General features: G+C 34.7%; 1 protein-coding gene across 4 annotated transcripts in view; it reads left to right on the forward strand.

Annotated features, from left to right (window-relative positions):
- The window catches only part of LOC149795689 (dynactin subunit 1-like), a 128,595-nt gene extending 101,391 nt beyond the window's left edge, over nt 1-27,204 (forward strand). For all 4 annotated transcript variants that reach the window (XM_089965559.1, XM_089965562.1, XM_089965561.1 and 1 more), the window contains 10 exons: nt 2,077-2,205; nt 6,133-6,275; nt 8,099-8,238; nt 9,576-9,652; nt 11,011-11,082; nt 12,532-12,687; nt 13,279-13,336; nt 15,298-15,389; nt 18,671-18,766; nt 21,655-27,204. In XM_089965559.1, the coding sequence (XP_089821685.1) occupies nt 2,077-2,205; nt 6,133-6,275; nt 8,099-8,238; nt 9,576-9,652; nt 11,011-11,082; nt 12,532-12,687; nt 13,279-13,336; nt 15,298-15,389; nt 18,671-18,766; nt 21,655-21,792 (1,101 nt within the window). In that variant the 3' untranslated portion in view covers nt 21,793-27,204. The remainder of the gene's footprint in view (nt 1-2,076; nt 2,206-6,132; nt 6,276-8,098; nt 8,239-9,575; nt 9,653-11,010; nt 11,083-12,531; nt 12,688-13,278; nt 13,337-15,297; nt 15,390-18,670; nt 18,767-21,654) is intronic.
- Nucleotides 27,205-27,654: the final 450 nt, after the last annotated feature.

The raw sequence follows: 27,654 nt of genomic DNA on the forward strand, positions 1-27,654 counted from the left end.
TCCTTAAGTTAACACATGTTCTGAGGTTTTCTGTCTTGATGGCATTATTTTCCTTTACCTAACACATGTTCTAAGGTTTTCTGTCTTCATGGCATTATTTTCCTTACATTAACACATGTTCTAAGGTTTTCTGTCTCGATGGCATTATTTTCCTTAAGTTAACACATGTTCTAAGGTTTTCTGTCTTCATGGCATTATTTTCCTTTAGTTAACACATTTACTAAGGTTTTCTGTCTTCATGGCATTATTTTCCTTACGTTAACACATGTTCTAAGGTTTTCTGTCTTCATGGCATTATTTTCATTTAGTTAATACATGTTCTAAGGTTTTCTGTCTTCATGGCATTATTTTCCTTTAGTTAACACATTTACTAAGGTTTTCTGTCTTCATGGCATTATTTTCCTTATGTTAACACATGTTCTAAGGTTTTCTGTCTTGATGGCATTATTTTTCTTAAGTTAACACATGTTCTAAGGTTTTCTGTCTTGATGGCATTATTTTCCTTTACCTAACACACGTTCTAAGGTTTTCTGTCTTGATGGCATTATTTTCCTTTAGTTAGCACATGTTCTAAGGTTTTCTGTCTTCATGGCATTATTTTCATTTAGTTAACACATTTACTAAGGTTTTCTGTCTTCATGGCAATATTTTCCTTTAGTTAACACACGTTCTAAGGTTTTCTGTTTTGATGGCATTATTTTCCTTTAGTTAACACATGTTCTAAGGTTTTCTGTCTTCATGGCATTATTTTCCTTTAGTTAACACATGTTCTAAGGTTTTCTGTCTTCATGGCATTATTTTCCTTTAGTTAACACATGTTCTAAGGTTTTCTGTCTTCATGGCATTATTTTCCTTTACCTAACACATTCTAAAGTTTTCTGTCTTCATGGCGTTATTTTTCTTTAGTTAACACATGTTCTAAGGTTTTCTGTCTTGATGGCATTATTTTCCTTTACCTAACACATGTTCTAAGGTTTTCTGTCTTGATGGCATTATTTTCCTTAAGTTAACACATGTTCTAAGGTTTTCTGTCTTGATGGCATTATTTTCCTTAAGTTAACACATGTTCTAAGGTTTTCTGTCTTCATGGCATTATTTTTGTTTAGATAACACATGTTCTAAGGTTTTCTGTCTTGATGGTGGTATTTTTCTTTAGTTAACACATGTTCTAAGGTTTTCTGTCTTCATGGCATTATTTTCCTTTAGTTAACACATGTTCTAAGGTTTTCTGTCTTGATGGCGTTTTTTTTTTTAGTTAACACATGTTCTAAGGTTTTCTGTCTTGATGGCAATATTTTCCTTTAGTTAACACATGTTCTAAGGTTTTCTGTACATCATCATACCGTCTGTTCATTCATGGTATGTACTCTAGTCAATGGTCATCCTTCAGTAGCTAGTGATGGGTGAGGTATATGTCTGATACAAAATAGTAGCAATACTACCTCCTCTCTGCAGCTTGTTCTGTGTGAGGGATGCCACTCTCCAGTAGTGTGTTTGATCAGATTTCATGGTAGGATGAATCTCACTAAGTACACCATCTTCAGTAAAATAGGGAATCTGACAGTACCCTTTGTTCATTTTTTAGATTGAAATAAAAAAATTAAGGTTATAAATCCAAGGTGCTTAAAAATTACACTAACCTTTCACAGAAAGCACATGTAATTTTTTCAGAATACAGACCTTTACTGTACAGACTTTGCCCCTTTTTGTAAATTAAAACAAAAATTTCATAACTCCAGGCTGAATAAAGAATCTTTTTTCTCAACTTTTCAGAACGTGAGTGTACTTAAATAAAAATAAAAATTCACTCTTCAAGCTTTGTCAGATAAAGATTGAAAATCAATATAAGAAGTTCATAGAGACTAAAATATTATGCAAATATTAAAAAATTGATGTATCAAAGAAATCATTTTCAAATAATTTGCAGTGCATACATTGGTTTTCTGCAGTTTATCAACATTCAGTCAAATTCTTGTTTCATATCACAGCTGATAAGGGAAACCACTCCAACATATGCAATATGCAAATTTTTTAAGTGTCTTTAGTTTTGTTGATTTCAAATATATTTTTTCTCAGCCTGTTCCACCTGTTGTCATGCGAGCCAAGGCCGTCAAGAGTCAGATTGCAGACATTGAGAACATGAAGTTCAAGCTGGAGTCTAAAGAGGAAGATGTTAAGGAGTTGAAGCGCCAAATCAAACTGAAGGTCTGTTGCTTTCAAGTTGTGATCACAATTCAAAAAACTTGAATTCACTGTTACAGCACTATAACAATGGTCATGGAAGACTTACAAGTGACCTGTCCTTTATAGTGATCTGTACCTTATATAAGGTGTCACAAGACCACAGTGATCTTAAAAAACAAAAACAACAAAAGACTTGTGCAACTTTTAAGATCCAGATCCCATAAATGAGCTGCAGTTCCTGTGAACTTTTATACCCAATACAAAATTTCTAAATACCTCTTTCTAAATTCAAATCAAATGTTCATCAAATCACTATTTTTTTTATTTTGTCCATGATCTCAGCTTGGATGACTGAGATTTGGCATGGTTCATGCAGAAACTATCCACTGGTTCTGGTTGAATTGTCTCCTAGAGAGGTCAACAGATGGATTGATTGATCTGCTGTGCAGGAAATTTCTAGAACGTGAAATGTTGTTGTAGGGTTTAATGCCATTTTTCAGCACAAGATAGGCTATACATGGTGGTCAGTACACATGGTAGAGGAAGAACCTGGGAAAACCCCGGAAAGAACCACTGACCCATGAGAAGCTACTGGCAAGTTTTCTCACATAATGACATTAGCTGAATCTGAGACTTGAACCCACTCAGACAGAGGTGAGATGACAGTGATCCGTAATGGTGAGCACTTTAGTGAAATATCTGTGGTAGTCTAAATATTGTCAAAATGTCAAAGTGATTACATAGGGAGAATGGGCAACACAAATGTAAAAGTGAATCCTTATGGAGAGTGGGCAACACAGAATGTAAAAGTCATTATGTAGGGAGAGTGGGCAACACAAAATGTCAAAGTGATTACTTAGGGAGAGTGGGCAACACAAAAATCATCTGTTAAAGATGACACACTGGAAAAAGAGTGATTATAGCAATGCAGAATTTTGGTATCTCTTGACCACCTCATAACATGGTAGGGGAACCAGTGGCTATGAAAATATACAGTATGTTGTATATTCATCCTCAGGAGATTACAGACATGTCACTCCACAGAAGGACACAGTACTCCCCAGAAAGGGCAAGGCTCTACCTTGGGAGGTCAGGGTGCAGCTCCCTTCTAAAACAGCTTGGGATAACATTGTGACTTGATTACTTTGTGCTCAAAACCACAAAAATAAGGTTATTTAATGACAGTAAATTACACATTTTAATTGACTCTTATCACCTCGAAATTAAAATGTAGTGAAATAAATTATTTAAATTTGTAAATTAAATGGGATCATTGGTCCTATTTCCTCACCACTACCACCAAGAAAAAAGACCTGAAAAACCGGAATGTTTCCTAGAGAAGTTTTCTTTACAGTTAGATGGTTAAAATTAAGCCCTGGAAATACTTACGATATAGGAGCTTTTGAACACTCTGACCCCTGGATTCCCACCAGGGGTTCCATCCCACAGATCCCTTGCCTAATTTTTCATGACCTTCCCCTCCATCCCCAGTGATATTCCATAGTCAGCCCTCTTTACCAAGATTAAGACTTTAATGAAATCTGTGCTGTTTAATTATTTTATTGTCGTAATTTTGTGTACTTTATTTTTATTTTTAAGAAGTACATATAATTATAGTTAAGATTATTCTTATTTTCTTAGGTGATTACATTGAGCAAAATGTTAATATAAAGCTCTCTTTGTCAAGCTAAAAGTTTCCAATTAATTATAATTTTGATGAATTAATGTATATGGAAAATGACATACAATACAGTACTTTATTGTTGTTTATTTGTTGGGGGGGGGGTAGCAATAAAAAAAAGTTTGTAACTGTATTAATATCTGCCAAAGCATGTACACAGCATGTATGTTGATTTAAGAATGAATCTATGTGTACATTTAAGTTTGGATGGTTCTAGATCTATTTATAAACGACCCTTCTTATTTGTGTACATAGCATAAAATTTCAGCAAATGGTGGAAATGTTTAAGCCCCAATGCTGCTGTTTATCATAAATTTCACCATTCTTCCAATCTAACTAAGGTTTGGAAGGAAGAAAATGATTTGTTCAAAAGGCTGTCTGACATAAACCGTTCTTTGAAATAATTAAGATATAAGGTTTAAACAATGTTTAAATATTCAACTTAGAATTAAGAGTTGCATTCCCGTTAATTCAGTCAACAAAGTTGCTCGTAATTCTGTTCTTTTTTGAGAGTGCTCCAAAAGTAGTGATGTAGTACATTTTACAAATTCCACTAGTGACTAATCTAATAACAGCAACATTTGCACATGGCACACAAATTGATTTGAGAGGAAATGAAGAAAGGCAAGCCTGCTTATTTAAATAGATCTGAAAAGAAAAAGCATGCATTAGATAAAAGTAAGACTCACCTGGGTCACTGGAATGCTTTGAAGGGCAAACTTGGGCATAAGACAGTCGAACATGGTGTAGTGTTTACTTCATTATTTTTACAACTGTGACATCATCAGATCTTGTGTTACAGCTTTTGACTGAAATCTGTGGACCCATGGATGTTGCTAGTCAACATCAGATTAATTTGTACACAAGTGAAATATGGCAGGATTTCTCAGTTCGAAGGAGAAATTACATGGCTCATAATGTGATGAAAAATCTATGTTATCTGATTTTAATGGAACCCAGTGATGTTCAGGACCATTATTTTTCAAGATTCAGTATTATTCCGATGTATGACATTTTGCAAGTAATGGTGGCATTGAGGCTTTAAAATATTGAATAGGCTTTTTGAATGCTGACAGTGTTCTAAATACAGTATATACTCACTTATTAGCCGAGTGTACTAGTAAACTGAAAAGACCCAGATCTGCCATCACATAAATTGCTAAAAGAATTGGGTATATTCATTGTGTAATGAGTATTCAGTTGAACAAACAACATAAACCCTTATCTGCCAGCACAATAAGAAACAGCTGATCATGTCATTGTTGTTTGCAGTACATACAGTACAGACTTTTTAAGGGTAATTCCATGGCAATACTCTAATTGCATTGGCAATAACATAATTGCAAGACTTCTTAATTATTAATGGCAATTATTTTAACCTATTGGAAGACATGGAGTTTGTTTTTTTCATCTCCAGATAATTTGTCAACAATTTATGGTTTTCAGTTTTCTTCCCAGAAATTTTTGAGAGCATCAGAATCAGCATACCTGGACAACAGTTAATTAATGGTTTTCAGTTATCTTCCCAGAAAGTTTTGAGAGCGTCAGAACTAGCGTACCTTCGCATCATAAAATGTTGTAAAAGAATGCATATTATCATCCTACAAGTGAAAAATAATTAATATCAATGAAATATAAAAGAAGTACATATATTTACTTGGTATTCTGTATTTCCCCAAGTTATTACATGATTCAGTGTCAAACTCGTTTGTTTTTTATTTTAAATAAATGGTATCCTTAGTTTCTTCACTAATTGCTATGTTGAAAATGAAATTCTTTTAAAGCAAAATCCTTCTGTCCTAATTGTCTTAAGTTAATTCAGCATCAACCTGTTCTTTAACATGTTCCTGATTCTGTTCAGTGTAGAGAATGCTTTTAACAGTCTGAAAAAAAATGCAACATAAAATTAATCAATGAAGGTACAAAATGAAATTACTGTGTTGGAGGAGTGCTGTAGCAAAAGCCCTGGAGAGAACACTGGTTTACTCCAGAACCCTCAGTAGATTTTATACCTATCTACATCTTACAAAATGAAACTAAGTATTCTTCAAATTTGCATGAAAATGTTTAAAAGTGAATTATTGGAATATCAGTCAATAGGAATGGTACAAACCACAAATGGTCCGGGAGAAAACTATAGACTATATAATGGATAAGTCCGTACAAATGTCTTTCAGATAATTAACATTTTATTGTATTAGTTATTAATAAACAGTCAACAGCTTGAGCATCTGGCTATGGTGATTGTTTTTGTTTTTGCATTGTAGCAAGAAGAATTGAGTGAACAACAAATTCGTATTGGTCTGATAGAAAAGAAGTTGGAAAATGCCACAAAGGACTCTGATGAAAAAGTAGAAAAGATGCAACGCAAGTTAGAGGAGGCTCAAAACCTACTGATGAAGAAGGAAAAGTATGCCAAGATTGCATTTGATTGTCTTCCTAGAAATTGGTATAATAAACCAGCTGGTCAGAAAGGAACATTTAATAGCCCATTACAATAAAACAGTTGTGGTCATAGGTGTGATACATGGCCATTATAAAATCATTCAAATTCTCAAACTCATACTACTATCAGTATTCAGAAATCACATTAACCTTTATATGGACACTAGCAACACACAATTCTGATAATAGAGGAGCCTTTATTTGGAATTAGAGTAGCCTTTATTTTTCACTAGCTGCACACAATTCAGATAATAGAATAGCCTTTATTTGGACACTAGCCACACACATTTCTGATAATAGAGTATCCTTTATTTGGGCACTAGCCACACACAATTCAGATAATAGAATAGCCTTTTATTTGGACACTAGCCACATACAATTCTGATAATAGGGTAGCCTTTATTTGGGCACTAACCACACACAATTCAGATAATAGAGTAGCCTTTATTTGGAAATAGAGTAGCCTTTATTTGGTCACTAGCTGCACACAATTCAGATAATAGAATAGCCTTTATTTGCACACTAGCCACACACAATTCTGATAATAGAGTAGCCTTCATTTGGACACTAGCCACACACAATTCAAATAATAGAGTAGCCTTTATTTTGACACTAGCCACACACAATTCAGATAATAGAATAGCCTTTATTTGCACACTAGCCACACACAATTCTGATAATAGAGTAGATTTTTTGAGGCACTAGCCACACACAATTCTGACATCTGATTGGTCATTGTTTGAGCATTAGTTTGATCATGAAAATATTTGTATAAGCTCCTGGCCTTGCCTGGATTCCACCAGCAGAACTTTTAATTTGCATGTAAATTTAGAATTATACTTTCTGATTTAATTAAATTTAAATATGACTTCAGTTTGAAAAATCAAATATCTCAAGTCTAGACTTGAAGATATGTTTCAAAAAGGGCTTGTTAATTTGCGTGTATTGATTATTGTTGGCTTACACATGATGTGCTTTTCTTTCTGACTGTCTCTTTTTCAGGTTGATTTTGGTTTTATTTAAGCTTGGAAACCACTTACCTTTATCACCACAGTTAGCCTTTGTGATAACATGTTATAAGAATTACTTTGGATATTGCATAGGAATATATTTTCAACCTCTATTGTGTGTGTGTTTTTGATTTTTAATGTAGCTTTAACAATTTTTCAATCAAATTGCTACGATGTCTGCACTATGACAGTTTAAAGTGATGTCTAGAACTGGGGCATCATGCCATAGATATGTAGCATGATGTCCCACCCAGTCACATTATTCTGACACCAGGCCAACCAGTCCTAACACTAACCTCTTAATGCTGAGCACCAACTGAGTCAGCCGCTAATACCATTTTTATAAGTCTTTGGTGTGACTTGGCCATGGTTTGAACCCATGATCTCCCACATCCAGTGCAGACACTCTAACCACTAAGGACACTGGAGCAGTTTCAATCTCTTGTCATTATAGCATTACAACATTTCTTTGATACAAGCCATGAATACCCTCCTTGTAAATTTCTTGAGAAGTAGGTGTGTGGACTTACTGAAGCTGTGTTGAATTAAAATTACCAAGAAATATTACAAGTATCATTTATTTTGGAAATGATTTTTGTCATACTGGTAAATGGTGAGACATTGGTATCACTTTTCTGATGGTGGTGGAAGTGTTAGCAGCATTTAAGATTCTACATGAGAGCTTTGAAAGTTGTTTATGCATCTGTTGCTATATTTAGTTGAAATTAAGGTCCAGTATTACTAACCACTAAAGTCTGTATTATTTTCTGGTTGTTAGAGAATTTGAGCAAACAGCAGATGCGTTACAAGCTGACATTGATACCTTGGAGCGTGAAAAGTCTGAGCTGCGAGAGCGACTCAAAGTTCTTTCCAAGAAGACTCTTCTGGAAGGAATATCTCGCCAGGCTGGACAGAGTGGTAAGCCATAAATTTGTCTGACCATTTTATCAAGTGTACAGCCTCCGCCCTACTGCAAATAGCATAGAGTATTACATGCTGTCAGATCATGGTATATACAGTGTAGACCCTGGCCTATTATCACATGACATGCTGTCAGATCATGTCCATACAACCTAGAGCCTGGTCTGTTATCATACAATGTGCTGTCAGATCATGTCCATGCAAGCTAGAGCCTGGTCTGTTATCATGCAATGTGCTGTCAGATCATGTCCATGCAAGCTAGAGCCTGGTCTGTTATCATGCAATGTGCTGTCAGATCATGTCCATGCAAGCTAGAGCCTGGTCTGTTATCATGCAGTGTGCTGTCAGATCATGTCCATGCAAGCTAGAGCCTGGTCTGTTATCATACAATGTGCTGTCAGATCATGTCCATACAGCCTAGAGTCTGGTCTGTTATCATACAATGTGCTGTCAGATCATGTCCATGCAAGCTAGAGCCTGGTCTGTTATCATGCAATGTGCTGTCAGATCATGTCCATGCAAGCTAGAGCCTGGTCTGTTATCATGCAATGTGCTGTCAGATCATGTCCATGCAAGCTAGAGCCTGGTCTGTTATTATGCAATGTGCTGTCAGATCATGTCCATGCAAGCTAGAGCCTGGTCTGTTATCATGCAATATGCTGTCAGATCATGGTCCATACAACTTAGAGCCTGGTCTGTTATCATATGATATGCTGACAGATCATGTCCATACAGCATAGACCCTGGCCTACTATCACATGACATGCTGCCAGGTCATGGTTGAAACTGCATAGAGCCTAGTCTGCAGTTACATGCCATGCTGACAATACATGGTCCAAAATTCATAAGAGCCAGGGTTGTTGTCACATGACAAGCTGCCAGATTACAGACCAACCTACTTATTCTCTTTATGATTTCAAGCAAACAACAGATTTCAGTGTACATGTACATTCTTTGACAGAGGTGTGGGTTTGAGCTGTTTGCAATGCATGCATATTTTACACAAAAAAATATGGGCAAAATTTTAGGAGAAAACAAAGTTATATTTATATTGCTATTGGAGGCTTTGATATTATAAAATAGAAAGGTCTCTAACTTGTTATAAGCATCATATTTTTCATTAGATGTTTTATAATTTTAATTTACATGTATTTCAAGTGATTTTCAACATTTTTTTATGACACTGCAATTTCTTATTTCAATCAATAGCATTTTATTGACTTAAGATGGAATTAGGCCATCTCGTTATTTTAAAAATCCAAGATGTAAGAAATAGTTTTTATAATTATTCAATTTAGGACCATGATAGTTCTATAAGAATATTTCTTTGTCAGCTACAAGTCCAGTGACTGGTGGATTGTCTCCCAGTAGCAGTTTCTCGGTACAAGACTCTCCCATTTTGTTACAGCAGGTATGGAATCTGTACATGCGCATATAAACATTTAACTTGGGAATTACAAAGACAAGAAAAAGAAAAGCATAACACTGGAATCATAAGTAGGCACTGTTTTTCTCCAAGCCTTATGATTCTGGTACACATCTTTAGCACATCATGTGAAATAAGATAAAAATTCACAAATTTTGATTTTAGATGACTTGGAAAATAATGCTAACAAAATGTATGTTTAAGTACAAAAGTAAATATTTCTGTTAGTATTATTTGGCAGTGGACTGCCTAACTTCTTACTGACATGTTAATCCATATAATGTTTTAAAATAGTGCTAACATTGATGGTGATACACATGTTAACTGGTCATAGAAAAATTGTATACAGTTGTCGTTGCTTTAGTTACTTGAAAACAAAATAATGTATTTATTATAATACATGCACATGCTTTGATTAACTACACAGTCCAAACTAGCATAAAAATAGCCACTTGTAAGTGCATGTGTCTTGATTAACTACACAGTCAAAAATAGCATAAAAATAGCCACTTGTAATGCATGTGTCTTGATTAACTACACAGTCAAAACTAGCATAAAAATAGCCACTTGTAATGCATGTGTCTTGATTAACTACACAGTCCAAACTAGCATAAAAATAGCCACTTGTAAGTACATGTGTCTTGATTAACTACACAGACAAAACTAGCATAAAAATAGCCACTTGTAAGTGCATGTGTCTTGATTAACTACACAGTCAAAACTAGCGTAAAAATAGCCACTTGTAAGTGCATGTGTCTTGATTAACTACACAGTCAAAACTAGCATAAAAATAGCCACTTGTAATGCATGTGTCTTGATTAACTACACAGTCCAAACTAGCATAAAAATAGCCACTTGTAAGTGTCTTGATGATCCTAGCATGTGTTATGGAGGGAAATGGCAGCTAAATTTGGCCTAGAACATTGCAATTACTTCAAACCATGCATGCCAGATGTATCATTACCAGTTAATTGTGTGAATTAAATCAGTCTTGAAAGTAGAGCATAGATATACTGTATTCATGCATCCATGTTGGGAGAGAGAGAGAGAGATGTAATTCTAGAGTGGTGAGTTCCTCACATAGACCCAGGAAGATAACTTTTAGAGTCTCTGCATATTCACAATGGGTACAGTATTTATGATGTCTTTAGTTTACACTTATTATGATCAGTTTCAAACTCATAAACATAATGCAAATTATGCTTTTTAAAGTTCACAGAGTGGGTATTAGATCAAATATGGTATTGTGAGAGAAAATTATATACACATTGTCTTGGAAACATGGACACTTGTTCTGGTGTAATTATGTATTTGAAAATTATATTTCCTTCTCTTGTCTACAGATTGAGTTACTGAAGGAAGCTCTCCATTTTGTGAAAGATGACAACATCAGATTAAAAGCAGAAAAAACAAAGGTATCTTTATTTAGAATTTTTCTACTATATTGAGTTATGTATAATATGCACCATCTATAAACAGTATTGACTCTGATCTGCCATTGCATATTGCCCTAACAAGTCAGGGTTTACACAGATTTGCCATTGCATATTGCAGTAACAAGTCAGGGTTTACACAGATTTGCTGTTGCATATTGCAGTAACAGATCAAAGTTCACACAGATTTGCCATGCATATTGCTGGAACAAATCAGGGTTTACACAGATTTGCCATTGCATATTGCTGTAACAGATCAGGGTTTACACAGATTTGCCATTGCATATTGTCCTAACAGATCAGGGTTTACACAAATCTGCTATTGTGTATTGTCATAAAAGATCAGGGATTACACAGATCTGCTATTGTGTATTGTCCTAAAAGATCAGGGTTTACACAGAGTTTACATGATTGTTGTTGTTATGGGGTTTAATGCCATTTTTTCAGCACATGATAGGCTTTGCATGGTGGCCAGTACAACTGGTGGAGAGATAATTGGGGAGGGACATGGACACCAGAAAGAACCACTGACCCACGGGAAGTCACTGGCAGACTTTCTCACAAACCCACAGTGGCCATAACAGAGAGTGCTTTAAACCACTCATGGCCCCATTTTGCCATTGCATATTGTCATAACAGATCAGAGTTTACACAGATTTGCCTTGCATATTGCCCTAACAGATCATGCTTTGCACCATTTGATTCAAAGGATCATTGTTATTACTATTGACTACATATTGTACATGAGACAAGATGGTAAAACTTTGCCTTAATTGAGACAAGGTGCTTGCAGAATGGACATTAGAAAGATATCATGTTATAAAGAATTCCTTTTTGTGCAATGAAAGTTAAGTAAATTCTGGGGTTTTTTAAACAAAAAATTTAATGTAGCTTTAACAATTGTAGTCCTATTGCTGTGATGTCTGCAGTGTGGCAGCTTATAGTGATGTCTAGCACTAGGGCATGATACCACAGATGTGTAGCATCATGTCCAACCCAGTCACATTATCATGACACCAGACTGACCAGTCCTAGTACTTACTAAAACTCTTCAAATATAAAACTGCAGCAGAAAGAAGTAACAAAGTAAATGCAAATTTTATTTTAAAATGAACACAATTTAACTTGGTATAATATTGTTGTTATTTTAGTACATTGTAATCTTAAGATATTGTAAATTTTTCTTATTTCTTGACACATTTTGTAAATACTTCTCTGGGCATTGTTAAAATCTAACATTACCTATCATCATCTATAAAGTAACTTTGATCTTAGAACATAGCTCAGTACAATAAAATGCAATTATGTTTTCACTTGCAAAAAGAAAAATATCACCATTTTTACAAATTTAAATTCTCTAATGTTTCAACAGCAACAGCACTCATTTTTATTGGTGGACAGTGTGACATTGCTCAATTTTTTTTCTTCTAGGAAATTGTTGATAAGTTACCTCCATTGAGGGTGCCTAAAAAACCAACAGGGCTGACCAGCACAACTGGGCATGTGACAGTAGGAGAGTTGCCAGAGTCTGTGCCTGGTAAGGTGGAGCTGAGTGCCCTGGCCAGACAAACTGCACAGTTGCTACAGGTATAATATACTAGATATGCATGCTTATAAGTCCAACTGTAAATAACATTGACCGTCATCAGCTCCTCAGTTTATCACCTGTCAGTGTCAGTGGATTGTGGAGGGAGGCTCATAAGACTATGACTTCTTGAATGATGAAAATGTTAGCCCTACTGGTCAGTTTAATAACATGACCTTTAAGAATGAGAAAACTGAGAATCAGCATAAAACCACAAACATAAAGATGGGTGACCACTTATGTCTGTACAACATAAAACATCCTAAAACATATGTACATAGAACCTCAACTTGTGTTAACATGTAGCACTGTCTAAAGGGATGCATGTGTCCACAGTATGAATAAATTCAGTATTCACTAAATGGATATGGTATATAAGTGTCTGCAGTATGAAAAATGTAGTACTTGCTAAACAGATACAGTATATGAGTGATAGCAGCATTTGTTTTATTTAAGAGACCTGAATTGACCTGATTTGGGAATGCCTAGTGCTAATAGGACTGATATTGGGCTAGGTATAATACTTTCAGAGATATACTTGTATTGTTTCACTAACAGGTTGGAGAAGTAATATTATTCTCTTCTCTTATCAGGAAGTGAACAAGTTAAGTGCTTGCCCAAAGCTGGTGGACATAAGCAAGAGACAATCAGGTAGGTTGAGTTTGTAAGAAGATATATTAGGTCTTGATATTGCTCTTTTTTGTAGGTGTGTTCTTGCTGACGTCTCTCATCCCAAAATTAAGCTTGATCAGCGTGATCTGGCAATATGACCATTCAAAAATATTCATTGGTACCATTGTCATCAGACCAATAGATAAATGGTGTGCATGCTTGATTTAGTTTAGTTTATGGCACAGCATCACAGGTTGGTTGATGCTGCAGCAATTGGAATAAAGTACTTTGCCCATGGATGCACCATAGTAGCTGACTTTGGTGGGATTCAAACCTGCACCCTTTTAGTTCCTAGTCTGGCACCCTACCAGTATAGTTTCTTACCACCAAGCATAAAGAAAACATGTCCTATTTGGCTCTAATTCTGAAAAGGGCAAGGCACTTGTATGGATTCAGATGAAAGGTCAGCCAACAATTGTGCTGACTGAGCTATTAGAATATCTTTTGTTTTATCTTCTGAAATAATTTTGCAAATATTGCCACCACATAGTTCTCAATTGTTGTTGATCCATCATCTTGTGGTTAATTGTCTGTTTAGCACAGACTTTTGTATGAAATTTATTTTAAGTGGCATTATATTCTTGTCATCATTTATCAGACTTAACATGAAAAGCTTAACACCGAAAATTTATAATTCTAAACAGTAGTGTGCCAAAGGCCCAACATCTTGGTTGTTATGGGATATTGTCTGTTGCAGACAAGATAGCAAATTTAAGTTTGCAAGAAAGATGATTTTATTATGTCTGAAATAAATAATTATTTAAAATGTGAGATATTATTACTCTTTTTTTGGCACACAAAATAAGATGACACACATGTATATGTGTGCAAATGAGTCATTTGCATGGACTCCAAATAATTATGTGTGTGTCATAAACATAATAAATATTGATAATCCTGTTATTCATTATGTGGGATTATCTTTGAGGCTTAATGTTACCAAGGTAATCACTTGGAGGATACAGGATTGGGACATGCTGAAAGCAACCAGTTTTCCTCCCCTGTATATTATGATCTGCTTAGTCATATTTTACATATACTTTTACGGGGTTTTGTTTTTTGTTTATCTTTCCTATGGGTTGATATATCACAGGGCTTTTGTTTAAACAGCTTTGATATGTGAGAAATTTACCACACATTTCAATATTTCAATGCTTTTAATTCTGATACACAGGTTATGATAGGCTGTACAAAAGTATGTACAAGACCATTTACTAAGTGCTCTTCATTTAAGCATACATAGTACCCAGGGAAGGCAGTTTTTTGTAAAATATATGACATGGTACTCTGATTTATCTCGGAATTTATGTGAGAATAATAAGAAATTCTAAATTGTATCAGTGGGTGACTACTCCATATTCAAAGCACCTTCCCTGGGTCTCAGATGGTTTTTTTTAACAGCCTTAATGATTTCTTTTAACTCTTTGTAACATCAAAATTTAATTATATATTTAAGCACATCTTAATTTTATTACTATTTTTAAAATGTTTCTCATTGAGATTCATAAAAATGAGCTAAAGTATATATCAAAAATTGGTATGAATGGCATTATTTGCCTCTAAATAACAGTTTTGCAGCTTACAATCAGTTTGTGCCAGCATTTGGTAAGAAGAAAGGGTACATATAAATGGATGGTTCTATCTTTATGTGTCTGTCTTTTGTCTGTCATTGCATGTAGGTGCAGCCTCTTTTTACTAATAACCTGCAAGATGGAAAACTGTGTCAAAAAAAGATTGCTTAATGTAAGTGAAAACTTAGCCTTGGTAAATTCATAAACTTTTCGAGTGAAGCGACCATTATTGGAGGTTGGGCTAAATAAAAAAAAACTTGTTTAAACTCTGATAAACAATAATCCAGTGAATGAGACTAGACTATACCCAATATGTGTGCATGTAATTTCAGACTAGACTGTACCCAATATGTGTGCATGTAATTTCAGGAACAAGTCCAGTATATGAAAAGAGTAACCCAGCACGTCAGCTGATAAACACAACAGCAAACCTTACTCTGTTGGAAAGAAAGACTCAAGATGTAAGTTGGAACTTATTAAATAACTTGTTCTCTTCATTTGTATTATCATTCAGTCTGTCCTTTGATTGGTTTATTCATTGATTTCTTAATTGATTGATTGATTGATTTATTTATTTATTTATTTATCTAATGGCTTTTAGACTTTACATATAGCTAAAATGTAAGGGTTTCTATAGTACTTGTGCTCAGTAAAAACATCAAGAAATTCATTTTTTTATAAGAAGCCATGAGAGTTTCAAACTTCACATGTACCCATATGTTACTTATACAAACTCTGAGGTTTATTTCTGAGAATATTTGATCCCTTAATTATTTTGCATTTACCCCTTTGTTCATTTTTAGTACCTTTACTGCAAATTTTTGGTTGCAGTAATACAATGACCTTGAAGGGTCAATGGTTTGACTAGCTGATTCTTGATTGGTTATTGTGACAACATTCAGGTAAGAAATATAGAGGGTAAATCCTGGTGCATGTGCTCTATGCAGAGCTGTTAAGATTGTATCGTGAACAACAGGTCATATTAATGGGTAGGGCAAGACTATATATAACTGAAGAAACAATAAAATATTAAAAAAACAGGTCAAATAAGATCATTTCAAGACATTAAAGATATTATAAATGTATTCTAAAACTATTGTGAGAAATACTAATTGGAATGTCTCATCAGTAGTATTGTTCTTGGGATGTTTATACAAAATTCCATACCTGGTTTTCTTTTGTCTTATGCAACATATTAGTTGTATTGTATACCTCTACTACTTACATCAACTCCAATAGGCTCTTTAAAAAAAATGTGTCTCCCTCCATTCTCCCTGAAAATAATTCTGAGACACAGTCCCATCACAATGGTTTTTAAAACTTACTTACACAGACTCCTATTTCCCATGTCCCAAAAGTGCCCATTCCCATTCTACTACCCTGACTTCCTTGTCTAAACATCTACATCTACAATAACACTTCAGAAATCTTCATATGATGTCCAAGTTTAATAATGCAGTGAAGCCTAAGAGTTCATGCTTTGTTTCATTCCATTCCACTAATTTCATGTTTTGAAAGCATTAAGCCATATATTTCAAGACTTGATGTAATTTTGAACATTCTGGGAGAAAAAGAATTCCACAAAAGATTTTGGTATGCTTATTTGTATTAGTATGTAGATGAGCTGATTTGATATTAAGGTAATTACAGAAGTTTATTCAGTTTTGTGTAGAATTTTTGACAGAAACGTTGCTAGCATAGTTGAGCAAAAACCTCTTGAGGTTGTCAAATGGAATTTGTCATGCATATTTACAGGCTTACGTAAATGTCTTGATTAGATTTTAATGTAATTATAACAAAAAATGTATGTTTTCTTTTATTTGTTTAATTTTGGGACTGAGACATTTTTGAGTCTGCAGTGTTTTACAAATTTTGTACTATTTTTAAATGTATTTTTGGTCCAAGATTGCAGTATCCTTGCCCTGCATTTAGACAAATGTCGAACATAAATTTATTCTTTTTCCAACAAAAAGCTAAGGCTGTCTGTAATCTACTTAAATTGACCAAACTATCAGATTTTATGACAGGAAAAAAATCCTGACCATAAAAATCAGGGACCTTCTGTATCACACTGCTAACTAAATTCCATTTTAATCCCCTTGTCAGATTTTTTTTCCTTATGCCAAGTACCTGTGTCACAGAATGACCTTATTTCCTTTCTTTATGTCAATTACCTGTGTCACAGAATGACATTATTTGTGGGGCTTTGGTAGAAAGAACACAAAAAAAGCTCCTTTGTGTTTTGACTTCTTGTTAAAATATTTGATTTCAAGACCAAGTAGGTATGACTTAAGCCTACCTTTTTTTTTTTGTTTTATACAATGTATAGTTTATCCAGCAATTAACATTTGTGCTATGACTTTTTCCATGCTATATATAGAACCTACAGTAGTCATCAAATTGGCTTTAGCAAGATCACTGTAATATTTAGCACCTATATCACTGTAATATTTAGTACCTGTATCAGACAATAAGCATTCATCTAATCAAAACATTGACATTAGCGTGCTCACTGTGTTATTTCCATTAAAAATGAACTGCAGGAGCATGGAAAGTTTTACATAGGTGTCAGTCAGGAAGAAAAAATGTGACCAAAAACTTTAGAAAATTGGCCCCAAAGTTTATTTCAGTATAAGTAATATTTGGGTATAGTTAAAGATGGGAGGCCTCATATCTGCTTATTAAACATTTATTTTTTGTTTCCATGAAGCACAATACATGTTTGTTCATGAAATGAAAACTAGGTTACTGTGACTGATTTGATTGAAAACGTGGAATTTTCACTTAATTTTCTTAGGTCAGCTTCAGTAAAACACTACTGGACCCAGGAATAAAATTATGAAGTTTTTATCACTTTCATATAACCATTGCATGTTGATATATATTTTTTTAAAGACTGGCTTTCCTGGAAACCATGTTAGTTTAAATGTAATAGTCCTTAGTTCATTTCAATATACCTCATTCATTCATCATACCTTCAGAATTGATATAAAAGTGGATGTGAAAGTTTGGAGTGCAATGATTCAGTAAATGAATGTATATGTACAAGGATTTAATTAGTGTAACAATCTAGGAAGAACTTTGATGTTTTATAGTAAAATTACAAAATTTTATAACAGAATGATTTCAGGCAGCAGTGATGTTCAAAATATTGGCAACTATTAGTGATCTCTTTTAATCCTTGGTATATCTTGAAAAAAAATAAGGACTGTATATTTTCCATTTGACAGCCGTATAAACAGTTTATATTTTCCTTTGATATCCAATTGAGCTATGTCATGAAAAGGGCCCCAAGTGGTCAAGTGGTCTAAAGCGCTCTCCGTTACGGATTGCTGCCATCTCACCTCTGTCTGCGTGGGTTCGAGTCTCAGATTAGGCCAATGTGGGTATGTGAGAAAGCTTACCAGTAGCTTCTCGAGGGTCGGTGGTTCTTTCCGGGGATTTCCTGGGTTCTTCCTCCACCATTAATACTGGCCGCCATGTATAGCCTGTCGTGTACTGAAAAATGGCGTTAAACCCTACAACAGCAACAACAACTGTGTCATGAAACCATCTAGAACATGAGATGGTTTTAGCACTCAGTATTTTTTTAAAAAGAAATCATTTTATCATGCATTCCAAAAAATTCTTTCAAACAGTAGAGTGTCAAACCCTTCATGGACCCTCTTTTCACAGCCAGTTTGACTGACTGTTTCATTAAGAAGATCTTTATGTTTAAATTCATTCTTAATTCTTCTTACAGCTGCAAGTACAGGTTACCATGCTATTAGCAGCTAATCGGACTGGTGGTCAAGTGAGAACAGATTTCTCCACATTCCCGACTCCAGAATTTGCCAGAGTGAGTTTTAATAGTTATCCCCTGCTCAACAAAGTTTACTGGAGATATGCAAATAGGTTTCATTCCATCCATCAGTCCATCTGTTTGGCAACACTTTCATTTCTGGACCAAAACTTGAGCACTATTTGAGATATCTCTTTGAAAAATGGTACATGTATTAGACTAGTGAACTCAATGTGCCTTTTCCCCTCCATTCATCTATCATTCACATTTTGGTTTCCATAATAACTCCAAAACTATTCAAGATGTCACTATGAAATTTAGTACACCTATTACTAGTGATGTATTTGGGTTAGAATAACCCACACTGATGTGTAACATGAATCCCGAATTTTGACCAAAAAAATCAGGAAAATGCTGCTTCTTCCATATGATGCACATCTGATATTCATTTTAAAATCTTGGATAATTTCACTCTGACTTATCAGTGTGACTTTGGGATAATGCACTGATTAGAACTTGTTAAATGATGTTTGAATTGTTTACAGTAAGCCACTGCTTGACTGCTTCTCTGGTCTATTCTCTCATTACATGGCACCACTTTTCTTAGACAAGAACATTTTCTAAGAGCCACTGACAAAGCGGGGAGATAGGCATCATTCCTGTTTTAGTTTATCTCCCCATCAGCCTCATTCCCACAGAAAATGGTGACATGCTCCTGCCACATTTTCTCATATCCCTTTGGGGAGGTGGGGGGGACTCAAACTCTTCACCAAATATTTGGAAGACTTTGCCTTGATGATACATGGATCTGCAAAGGTTCTCCAAGGTCATATTCAGCACCCCACCCCATTTTCATAGGACTCGCTTGCTACAAACATACTAAAATACCATTTCAGAGCCAGTTTTTTGCAGCAACAATCGACAGTCTCCTTACAAAATGGGCAGTAGAGATTCTTCATACTAGCTGTATCAAGGCATCTCTTTGTGCAAAACGTAAAGCCAATGTCTCCCATTAGATTTGAAGATGCTTCACTTACATTAGAGGTCCAGAGATTAGGCCATCTGGGAAAATGGATATAGTTATCTCCAGTTCTTACCCATTCTTGTAATGTATTATGATTGGATAACATATTTAAAGAAGAAATCAAGTTTTGGAGTAAAATATTTTTCTTCGACAATACTTAACTGATTATATTGGCACATCCTCCCAAGCTCCCCATATTTACATTTTCAAACCTGACAGAGTATGCATGCCTGCTCCAGTAGTAACTGATGTTTGGATGGGATTTAACTCCAAAACTACTATCTCAGGGTGGATCACTCTTGTATAAATTCCATCTAAATGGGCCAATAACCTGTAACACTTTTTGGGAGAGCTGAATTTGCAAGGTAGTGATAGTATTCCTAATGTACCTGTATTATGATTCTGTAACATATTATCAAAGAAAAATATTTAACTCCAAAAAATGGTTTCTGGGCCAAACTCCAAAGCTTTTTTAAGATATATCCATGAAATTTGGCACACATATTAAACAATCCATTTAGATATGCATTTTGCATTTCTTCATTTTCAATAATTTATATATTTTTGTCCATGTTTCTGTTCATTATCTATGCACCAGTTACACTTTCATTTTTAGAGCAAAACTTAACGATGCCTATCACTTCCAAGTATGCTTTGTAAATACAAACTTCCTGTCTATGCAAATCTTCTACAGATCATTATGTCTCGTAGCAGACATATGGCAGAGTTGGGGATGTAAATGACTCACTCTTCTTGTTTGTTAACAATTTCACTTCCAGAACATAACTCATGAACCATTCAAAATTGGTACACATCAGTGAGTTTGTGTAGAGGTGCCTTGTGATGCTTTAAATTTTATACATTCAATTTTTTTTTCTTCTGCTATAATGGAAACAAAGTGTAGAATAAGCTGTATATAAATTATATATGGTACAAGCATACATAGCATACAAATTATGAGTGTTGGACAATTGGGTTCTTTCAGTAGGAGTCTTTATGAAAGCTGTTGACCATTATTAGTATTCCATCTTTAGATGAGTCTTGTTAAATCTCCTAATCTGACAAGCTAATTGCTTCCATTTTAAGCTGAGGAAACAGTGTAGGACAGGTGAGTGATAAAATGCAATTTGGTTATTGTTAGCTCAACTGGCCATAAGACTAAGTGATTTGATGGTATGTCCCTTTGTCTGTCATATGTCATTTAGCATCCAGTAATAACTGCTATTTTCAACCCTTATTTCAAATACTGTAAGACCAATTTGATTTTGCAGAGAGCATCCTGGCTTAAAGACCTTTCATGTTTGTTCAAATGTTGCCAATCAATAATCATATACAGCCACCATTACTGAAAGAAACAACTTTAAAATAGTATCAGAAACTACTTAAATGCATTTTTGCAAATTTGTATGAGGTAATTTAATTAGAATGATTTCAGAGACATTAATTGGCTTTTAAACTACTTCTCAATCACCACTCTTCAGAATTTTACCAAATTTTACAGAAAGTGTCCTAGCTTGAATGTCTTTTATATTTGTACAAATGCCATTTTTTTAATCACGTATGGCTCTCATTGCTAAAAGTTTAAAAAAGTTACACAACCAAAAACAACCTGAATAGAAAACTTTACTAACTTGGACACAGTGCATCCCGGCACAGAAGCTTTTCAATATTGATCAAATAATGCTGAAGTGTCATCAAATATGGATGAAGATACAAAAACAGGAGAACTTATAAAATAATTGCTTTCTTTACAATTACAGCAAAGAGCATTTGACAAATCTGTATAGAAAGCATCCTATTGTCCAAATTTCTTGTCTAACTGCTCTTGTAGTTGCTTGTTTAGCAGATGTCAGAAATGTAGGGATGATCACATGTTTACTTAGGCATCTTGCTCTATATACATCTATTGATGTACTTGCAGGTCCTACATGAGAAGAACAGAGACAGTGTAAAAATTGGACGTGTAACTGTTCCAGCCACTGGGACAAAAGGGGAGATAATTCCACTCAACATTCAACCACACCAACTTCGGCATCTTCATGCCAGACTTGTGTCCTAATTTAAATTTAATGGGCCATTTCAGACATCGCAAGAAATTGTGGAATATTGACAAATTGTTTCAATTTTCAGGCGTTAGATTATGTAGCTCTGCTTCTGTTGGATAAAACCACAGTCAATCACAACAAGTTTCATTTTCAGGTAAACTCATAGTAGAACTAGATTGTCTCCAATAGCATATTGTATGTTAATTCTTTCTCAATTTAACAAGGGTAAGAAATATGATAAGAAATCTGCCTTAACACAACTTCTCACATCATTTGCCTTTGAACAAAATTAAGCATGATATTTTAAAACTCTGACATATCAGCTTGGAATAAAACTATTATATAAAATTATTGGACAGTTTATTTGATGAACGTTTAGACATCAACCTGAGTAATTTGCTACAGTGATGTGATCTCTGGAAAGGATAGCAGTAATTCTTCACAGTAACATTAATTTCTGTAAACCTTCTTCTCTTCATGGTTAATAGGTTTTACTGTTTCCAATGTCGGACTTTTACAGCTATAAAATCTCATGAATCTGCTAATACTCATATTTGTAATTTTCTAGAAAGTGCATTCACAGCTATTCTATAGATTATTTGTGCAAATTCTGTTTAAATAAATAGCACCCCAATAAAAGTACTTTCATTTTGGCAAAATATCTTTACAATTGAAAGAGAACATTAACCTTGAGGTAATGGTCCTTCAGTATATGGAGCCAGTGAATTTGTTCAAACAAAGAATAGGCCAGTACTTAAGTATTAATGCACACCATTTAAGTACATCAGTCAAGGTCCTATGAAAGTTTCAATTGCATCAGTATCAAATGAATACTAATGTCACATGTATAGTATTTCTTTGCCTTAAGGCACCATACAGTAAGGTGGTCCCTCTTATAAGGCATGGATAGTAATGGATCCCATTGCATTATTTAATATTATGTGTGATATACTTAAGTAATAGGCAACCTCACCTATAAGGTAGCCCACTTTTAGGGCTGCCATGAACAGTGTTATAATGGGAGACTTCTATATATTGAGCATTGTAACATTAAACTATACCAATGAATAGGCTTACAGTTTTGTTATAGTAGCATTATTTCTTGCTGTTTTTAAAAAATGATCCATTAACATTGTGCAATATTTTTCTTCATTTAATATATGGCAAGGGTTTTATTTTGTATTATATTTCAATAATGAGGGATTTCGGGCATTTTATTTGTGCAGTGAAAATAGTCATTTGCATCAGAGTATGCCTTGCACTATGTGTGTATTTTTTTCTGCCCAGAAAGAACGAACTGCATTAAATGTGCTTTAAAAAAAATAGTCTAAATATAGATTCAGTTGTTTTGCATGCCTTAAATAAGCATATTAAAATGACCCAACCCTAAAATTATCTGACCAGGTAAAAATCTCATGCAAAAAAATAATTTCTGTTGTGTTTTATCTCGCAGACTTTAACAGCAACTCAAAAGCAGCACACATCCTTTCCATAGTTTAGCTCATCCTAAATGAAAATGCTGACTGTAGTAATTTGGTATGGCTTCCAGGGCAAACATTTTGAAAATCTTATTATATTTCCTGCTGTAAGGGGGAAGGCACTCTACAGATATGGACTTGATAGAGTGGCTTATGTAACATGAAGTTGTTTACATTTGCAACATGCACAATGGAGGAAATAGTTGTATACCTCAATATTTTACTTTCGTGTATTATGGCTGAAATTTCTTTGGATATTGTTCATGTGGAAATTGTACATGATCTAAGCACACAACTAACTAAAAGGACTGCTTTCTTGTGCTAAAAAAAAAATTTGCCTGAATTAGTCTAAAGTACACTATATTTAGCACCTATTATAATAGAGAACATGAATTTTGCCAGACTAGACAATATCAGCTTCTAAAAGTGCAATGTGTGAATTACCAATTATATCAAATGTAAAAACAAATTATCTGCTTTACTTTTAAAATTGACCTCTAAGTCCAAGAAATGAAAATAATCAATCAGAGCTCGGAGTTTTTTTTAAGGTGCACATCTGAACTAAAGCCAAGCTGTATAAAGTGTACTCTACAACCCATATTACACACATCAATCATAGACCAAATAAAAGGAATTACAAGTTCTTTGAACAGCACAAAGATAAACAAGGTCTTTTTTTAAATAGCCAGTATAACCAGTGAGGAAAACTTGGAAAATTCTTTTTCTTTAAAAATCTACCCCTATGCCAAATACAAAACTGTAGAGTACCACCTGGATTGTTGTATCAACAGAGATGTTGTTTTCACAAAATTACTTTCTATGACATTGATTAGGTTCTAAATAAAAATAGTTCCCATCAGACATACAGTAGGTCTCAATGATGGTCAGCTGAAATCATGTGATCACAACTCTTTATGAACAAATGGTCTTATCAACATGTTTTTTTTAATTCAATACTTCTTATAATATATAGATAGTCCTAAATGCAAATTGGGCCAATCTTATATCCAGCACGGCCACAAATGGCAGCCATCTTGAAAACCTTGTTGTTGCTACTTCTCCTGAATGGATGGTTAGATCAGCATGGATTTTAATACAGACCTTTTGTGATCTCTACTTGGTTCTAATCTGACAACCATTTCCACCATGGCATCCATCTTGAAATCTTGTTATTACTACTCTTGAAAGACTGGTCAGATTGGGTATTCCCTAAAACACTTAATATATTTTCCTGGTCGTATTTAAAAATGGTGCCAATCTGACCTTACAAAATAGCCACAATGCACCTCTATGGTGGCCTAGTGGTTAGAGCATCCGCCTCAGATGTGGGAGGTCATGGGTTTGATCCCCAGCCGAGTCATACCAAAGACTTGCAAAAGCAGTACTAGCAGCTGCCTCGCTTGGCACTCAGCATTAAGAGGTTAGTGTTAGGACTGGTTGGCTTGGTGTCGGGATAATGTGACTGGGTGGGACATCATGCTACATGTCTGCGGCATGATGCCCCAGTGCTAGGCATCACTTTAAACTGCCACACTGCAGATGTAGCGATATGGCTGGAAAATTGTTAAAGCTACATTAAAAATCTAAATCACACACACACACACACGGCCACAATGGCCATCTTGAAAAATATGTCAACACAAATCCTCTTTTAATGATGGTTGAATTTGGCAAGAGGTTTCTACTGAAATATTTATGTGATTTGTTAAAAATGAAAATGTTGCTGATCTGACGTTACAAATGTTTTGCCACGGCAGGCAACTTGAAAATGTTCTTGTTTCTTCTCCTGGTTCTTTGGTAAGCATAGTGTGCTTTGACGAGCAGGGTGTTCATAGGAACCTTTACATTTCATCAGCCCAGGTCAGCTAACATGGTGTTTCCCTGCATTAGCATGATTGTCCTGTAAAACACCATACCCAACCAGTCCTGGACAGATAGCAATATGAACTTCGAACTTTCACTCAAACAGTTCTTGTAATATATAGTTGGTGATTAATGAAAATGGTGCATATATGGCCTCCCACAGCAACCATCATGAAAATCCCATTGCATCTTCTGAATGAACTGTCATACTGACATGGGCCTGGGGGTATTTAAAATAATTGCAATATCTAAATTGGTCCTATATTTAAAATTCTGATCTCACCACTAAAATGGCCATCTTGAAAATCTTTTTATGGCTGCTTCTTCAGAATGGATTGCTGTATAATATGGGGTTTTCACTACAACAATGTAGAAGTCTGTAGGTCCCATCTCAAAAAATGTTATCACTACTCCACTTCAAGAAATGGTGGCACTAACGTGGTTTTCACTAAAACACAGCTTGCACTATTTAATAAGTTCTGAATAGATCTGACCACCATAATGTCAGCACCTCCTGTTACAGAGTTTGAAAAACAGACGTACTTAACCAAGAGGTCAAGTCAAATGTCACTGTATTTCATTGAGTTTATAAACACATTGATGTGCATACAAATGAATTTTGACCAGGCTTTGTATTTAGTTGCATTCCTGTAAGTAATAATTCGTCTGTACTCTGACATTGCTTGTCAGAGGTCTGGACTCTGGGTTTTTTTATATATCTTTGATGGCTTGTAAGTATGATGATAACAAGTATGAATGGATTTATATAAGATATTTTGTGAATATGTCTGAAAAATACTATGAATAATGGCAGTTGAATGACTTGGGTTTTGTAAAAGAAAATATTAATTATGGATTTAACCAAATTTAGGAAGAGGATATATGTTGAAAGTATCTTAGATGAGTTCAGTGATCTACTCTTCATGATATCAAGTTAATTATGGAATTAGGCAAACTTGGGATGAGGGTATACCTTTAGAGTACCTGGAAGGAGTTCAGTGATCTTCATGATATCAGGTTAATTATGGAATTAAGCAAACTTGGGATGAGGGTATACCTTTAGAGAACCTGGAAGGAGTTCAGTGATCTTCTTTTCATGATATCAAGTTAATTATGGAATTAAGCAAACTTGGGATGAGGGTGTACCTTTAGAGTACTTGGAAGGAGTTCAGTGATCTTCTCTTCATGATATCCGGTTGAGTCAGAGGCCATGAGAAAGAATTTTACACTGCACTCATCTTGTGAATATGTTAGATTGAACATGTACAAAATTAAATTTGTTACCTTATTTGATATATTAGAGTTTTTTCAAGAAAATATAAATGTTTTCACTACCCAGCAGGTACAGATGATAAAGGACAGAATAAACAAACTCATAGATTCCTGGACATTTTATCTAGCTAGTAGGGGCTCAGACTCTTGTTATTTTGTATTTTATCAAATATTTTCTTTTTTATTTCAATTAGACATGTGCTAACATATATAGGTGCTAATAGTCCCGTAGCTGCGAGAGCAGTAAAGTTCTGACACCCCAGAAGTAGTCATTTTAATGAATTTTGTATGTTTCTTTAATGCTAAGTTACTGTAATATCACAATATTTGTGACATGTTTTTCAAAGTGTTTTGAAAATTATCCAAAACTTTATCAGCAAATTGTTACATTTTTGGTAAACCTAATCAGTTAGTATTTCATTGCATTAAAAACTTTCAGCAGAAAATTGCAGAAAAAAATTTTGGTGTGATAATTTTTGAATTTGAAAATATGTGTAGAAATACCTGCTTGCCACACTTACATGCTAAGTAATGGACTTGTTTCTAAACTTAGATGCTGTATATGAGAAGTTTTAAACAGAGATGCATGGACTAAAATGTTATTGATGAACTGACAATTTATAGTTGTATTTCCAGATTTGCAACAGCCAAAAATGACTGAATAGAGACCATGTAATAGTTTGCATAGATAACATGTTTAATACATACTTCAAACATAACTTGATCTGATCAGCAGTTACATGGGTATCAGTACCAATTTATTCTTTAAGTGTTAATTATACTAGTGCTAATAAACTGCTTTATCTGCCATAATTATGTCTTGACTTCTTATCTTGCCTGCATTAACCAGTGGCATGATGGTAATGTTAAAGCAAAATACTTTCAAGCAGTAATCGCCCTGTTAGACACCTGTCGATAACCCATGACTGCACTCACAATGTCATTTTAAGTAGCATAAATCCAACTCCATGCTATTGCTTGTCCTCGTGTACAACGAAGTAAATCCTGTGTCCTTCACCTGTTGATCTCTCTCTCTGAAATTCTTTCAGCACATCTTGTAGAGTCCAAGGATGTGTCATTGGTATCTTCACATTTCATGGGTTAGCTCCTTGAGTTCCCCATCTGGTCTTTACATCTTGATGTTCCACGTTCTAATGATAATGTTATCTCTTGCCAGTACTTTGTTGGTAGCATACTTATCACCTCCATCCTGTTGTCCAATGGATTGCATGGCCATTTGTAACCCAGTCTGCATCTGATGTG

The sequence above is a fragment of the Sinohyriopsis cumingii genome, chromosome 7 (genome assembly GCF_028554795.1).
Source record: "Sinohyriopsis cumingii isolate HCF-2022 chromosome 7, ASM2855479v2, whole genome shotgun sequence".
NCBI lineage: Eukaryota > Metazoa > Mollusca > Bivalvia > Unionida > Unionidae > Sinohyriopsis > Sinohyriopsis cumingii.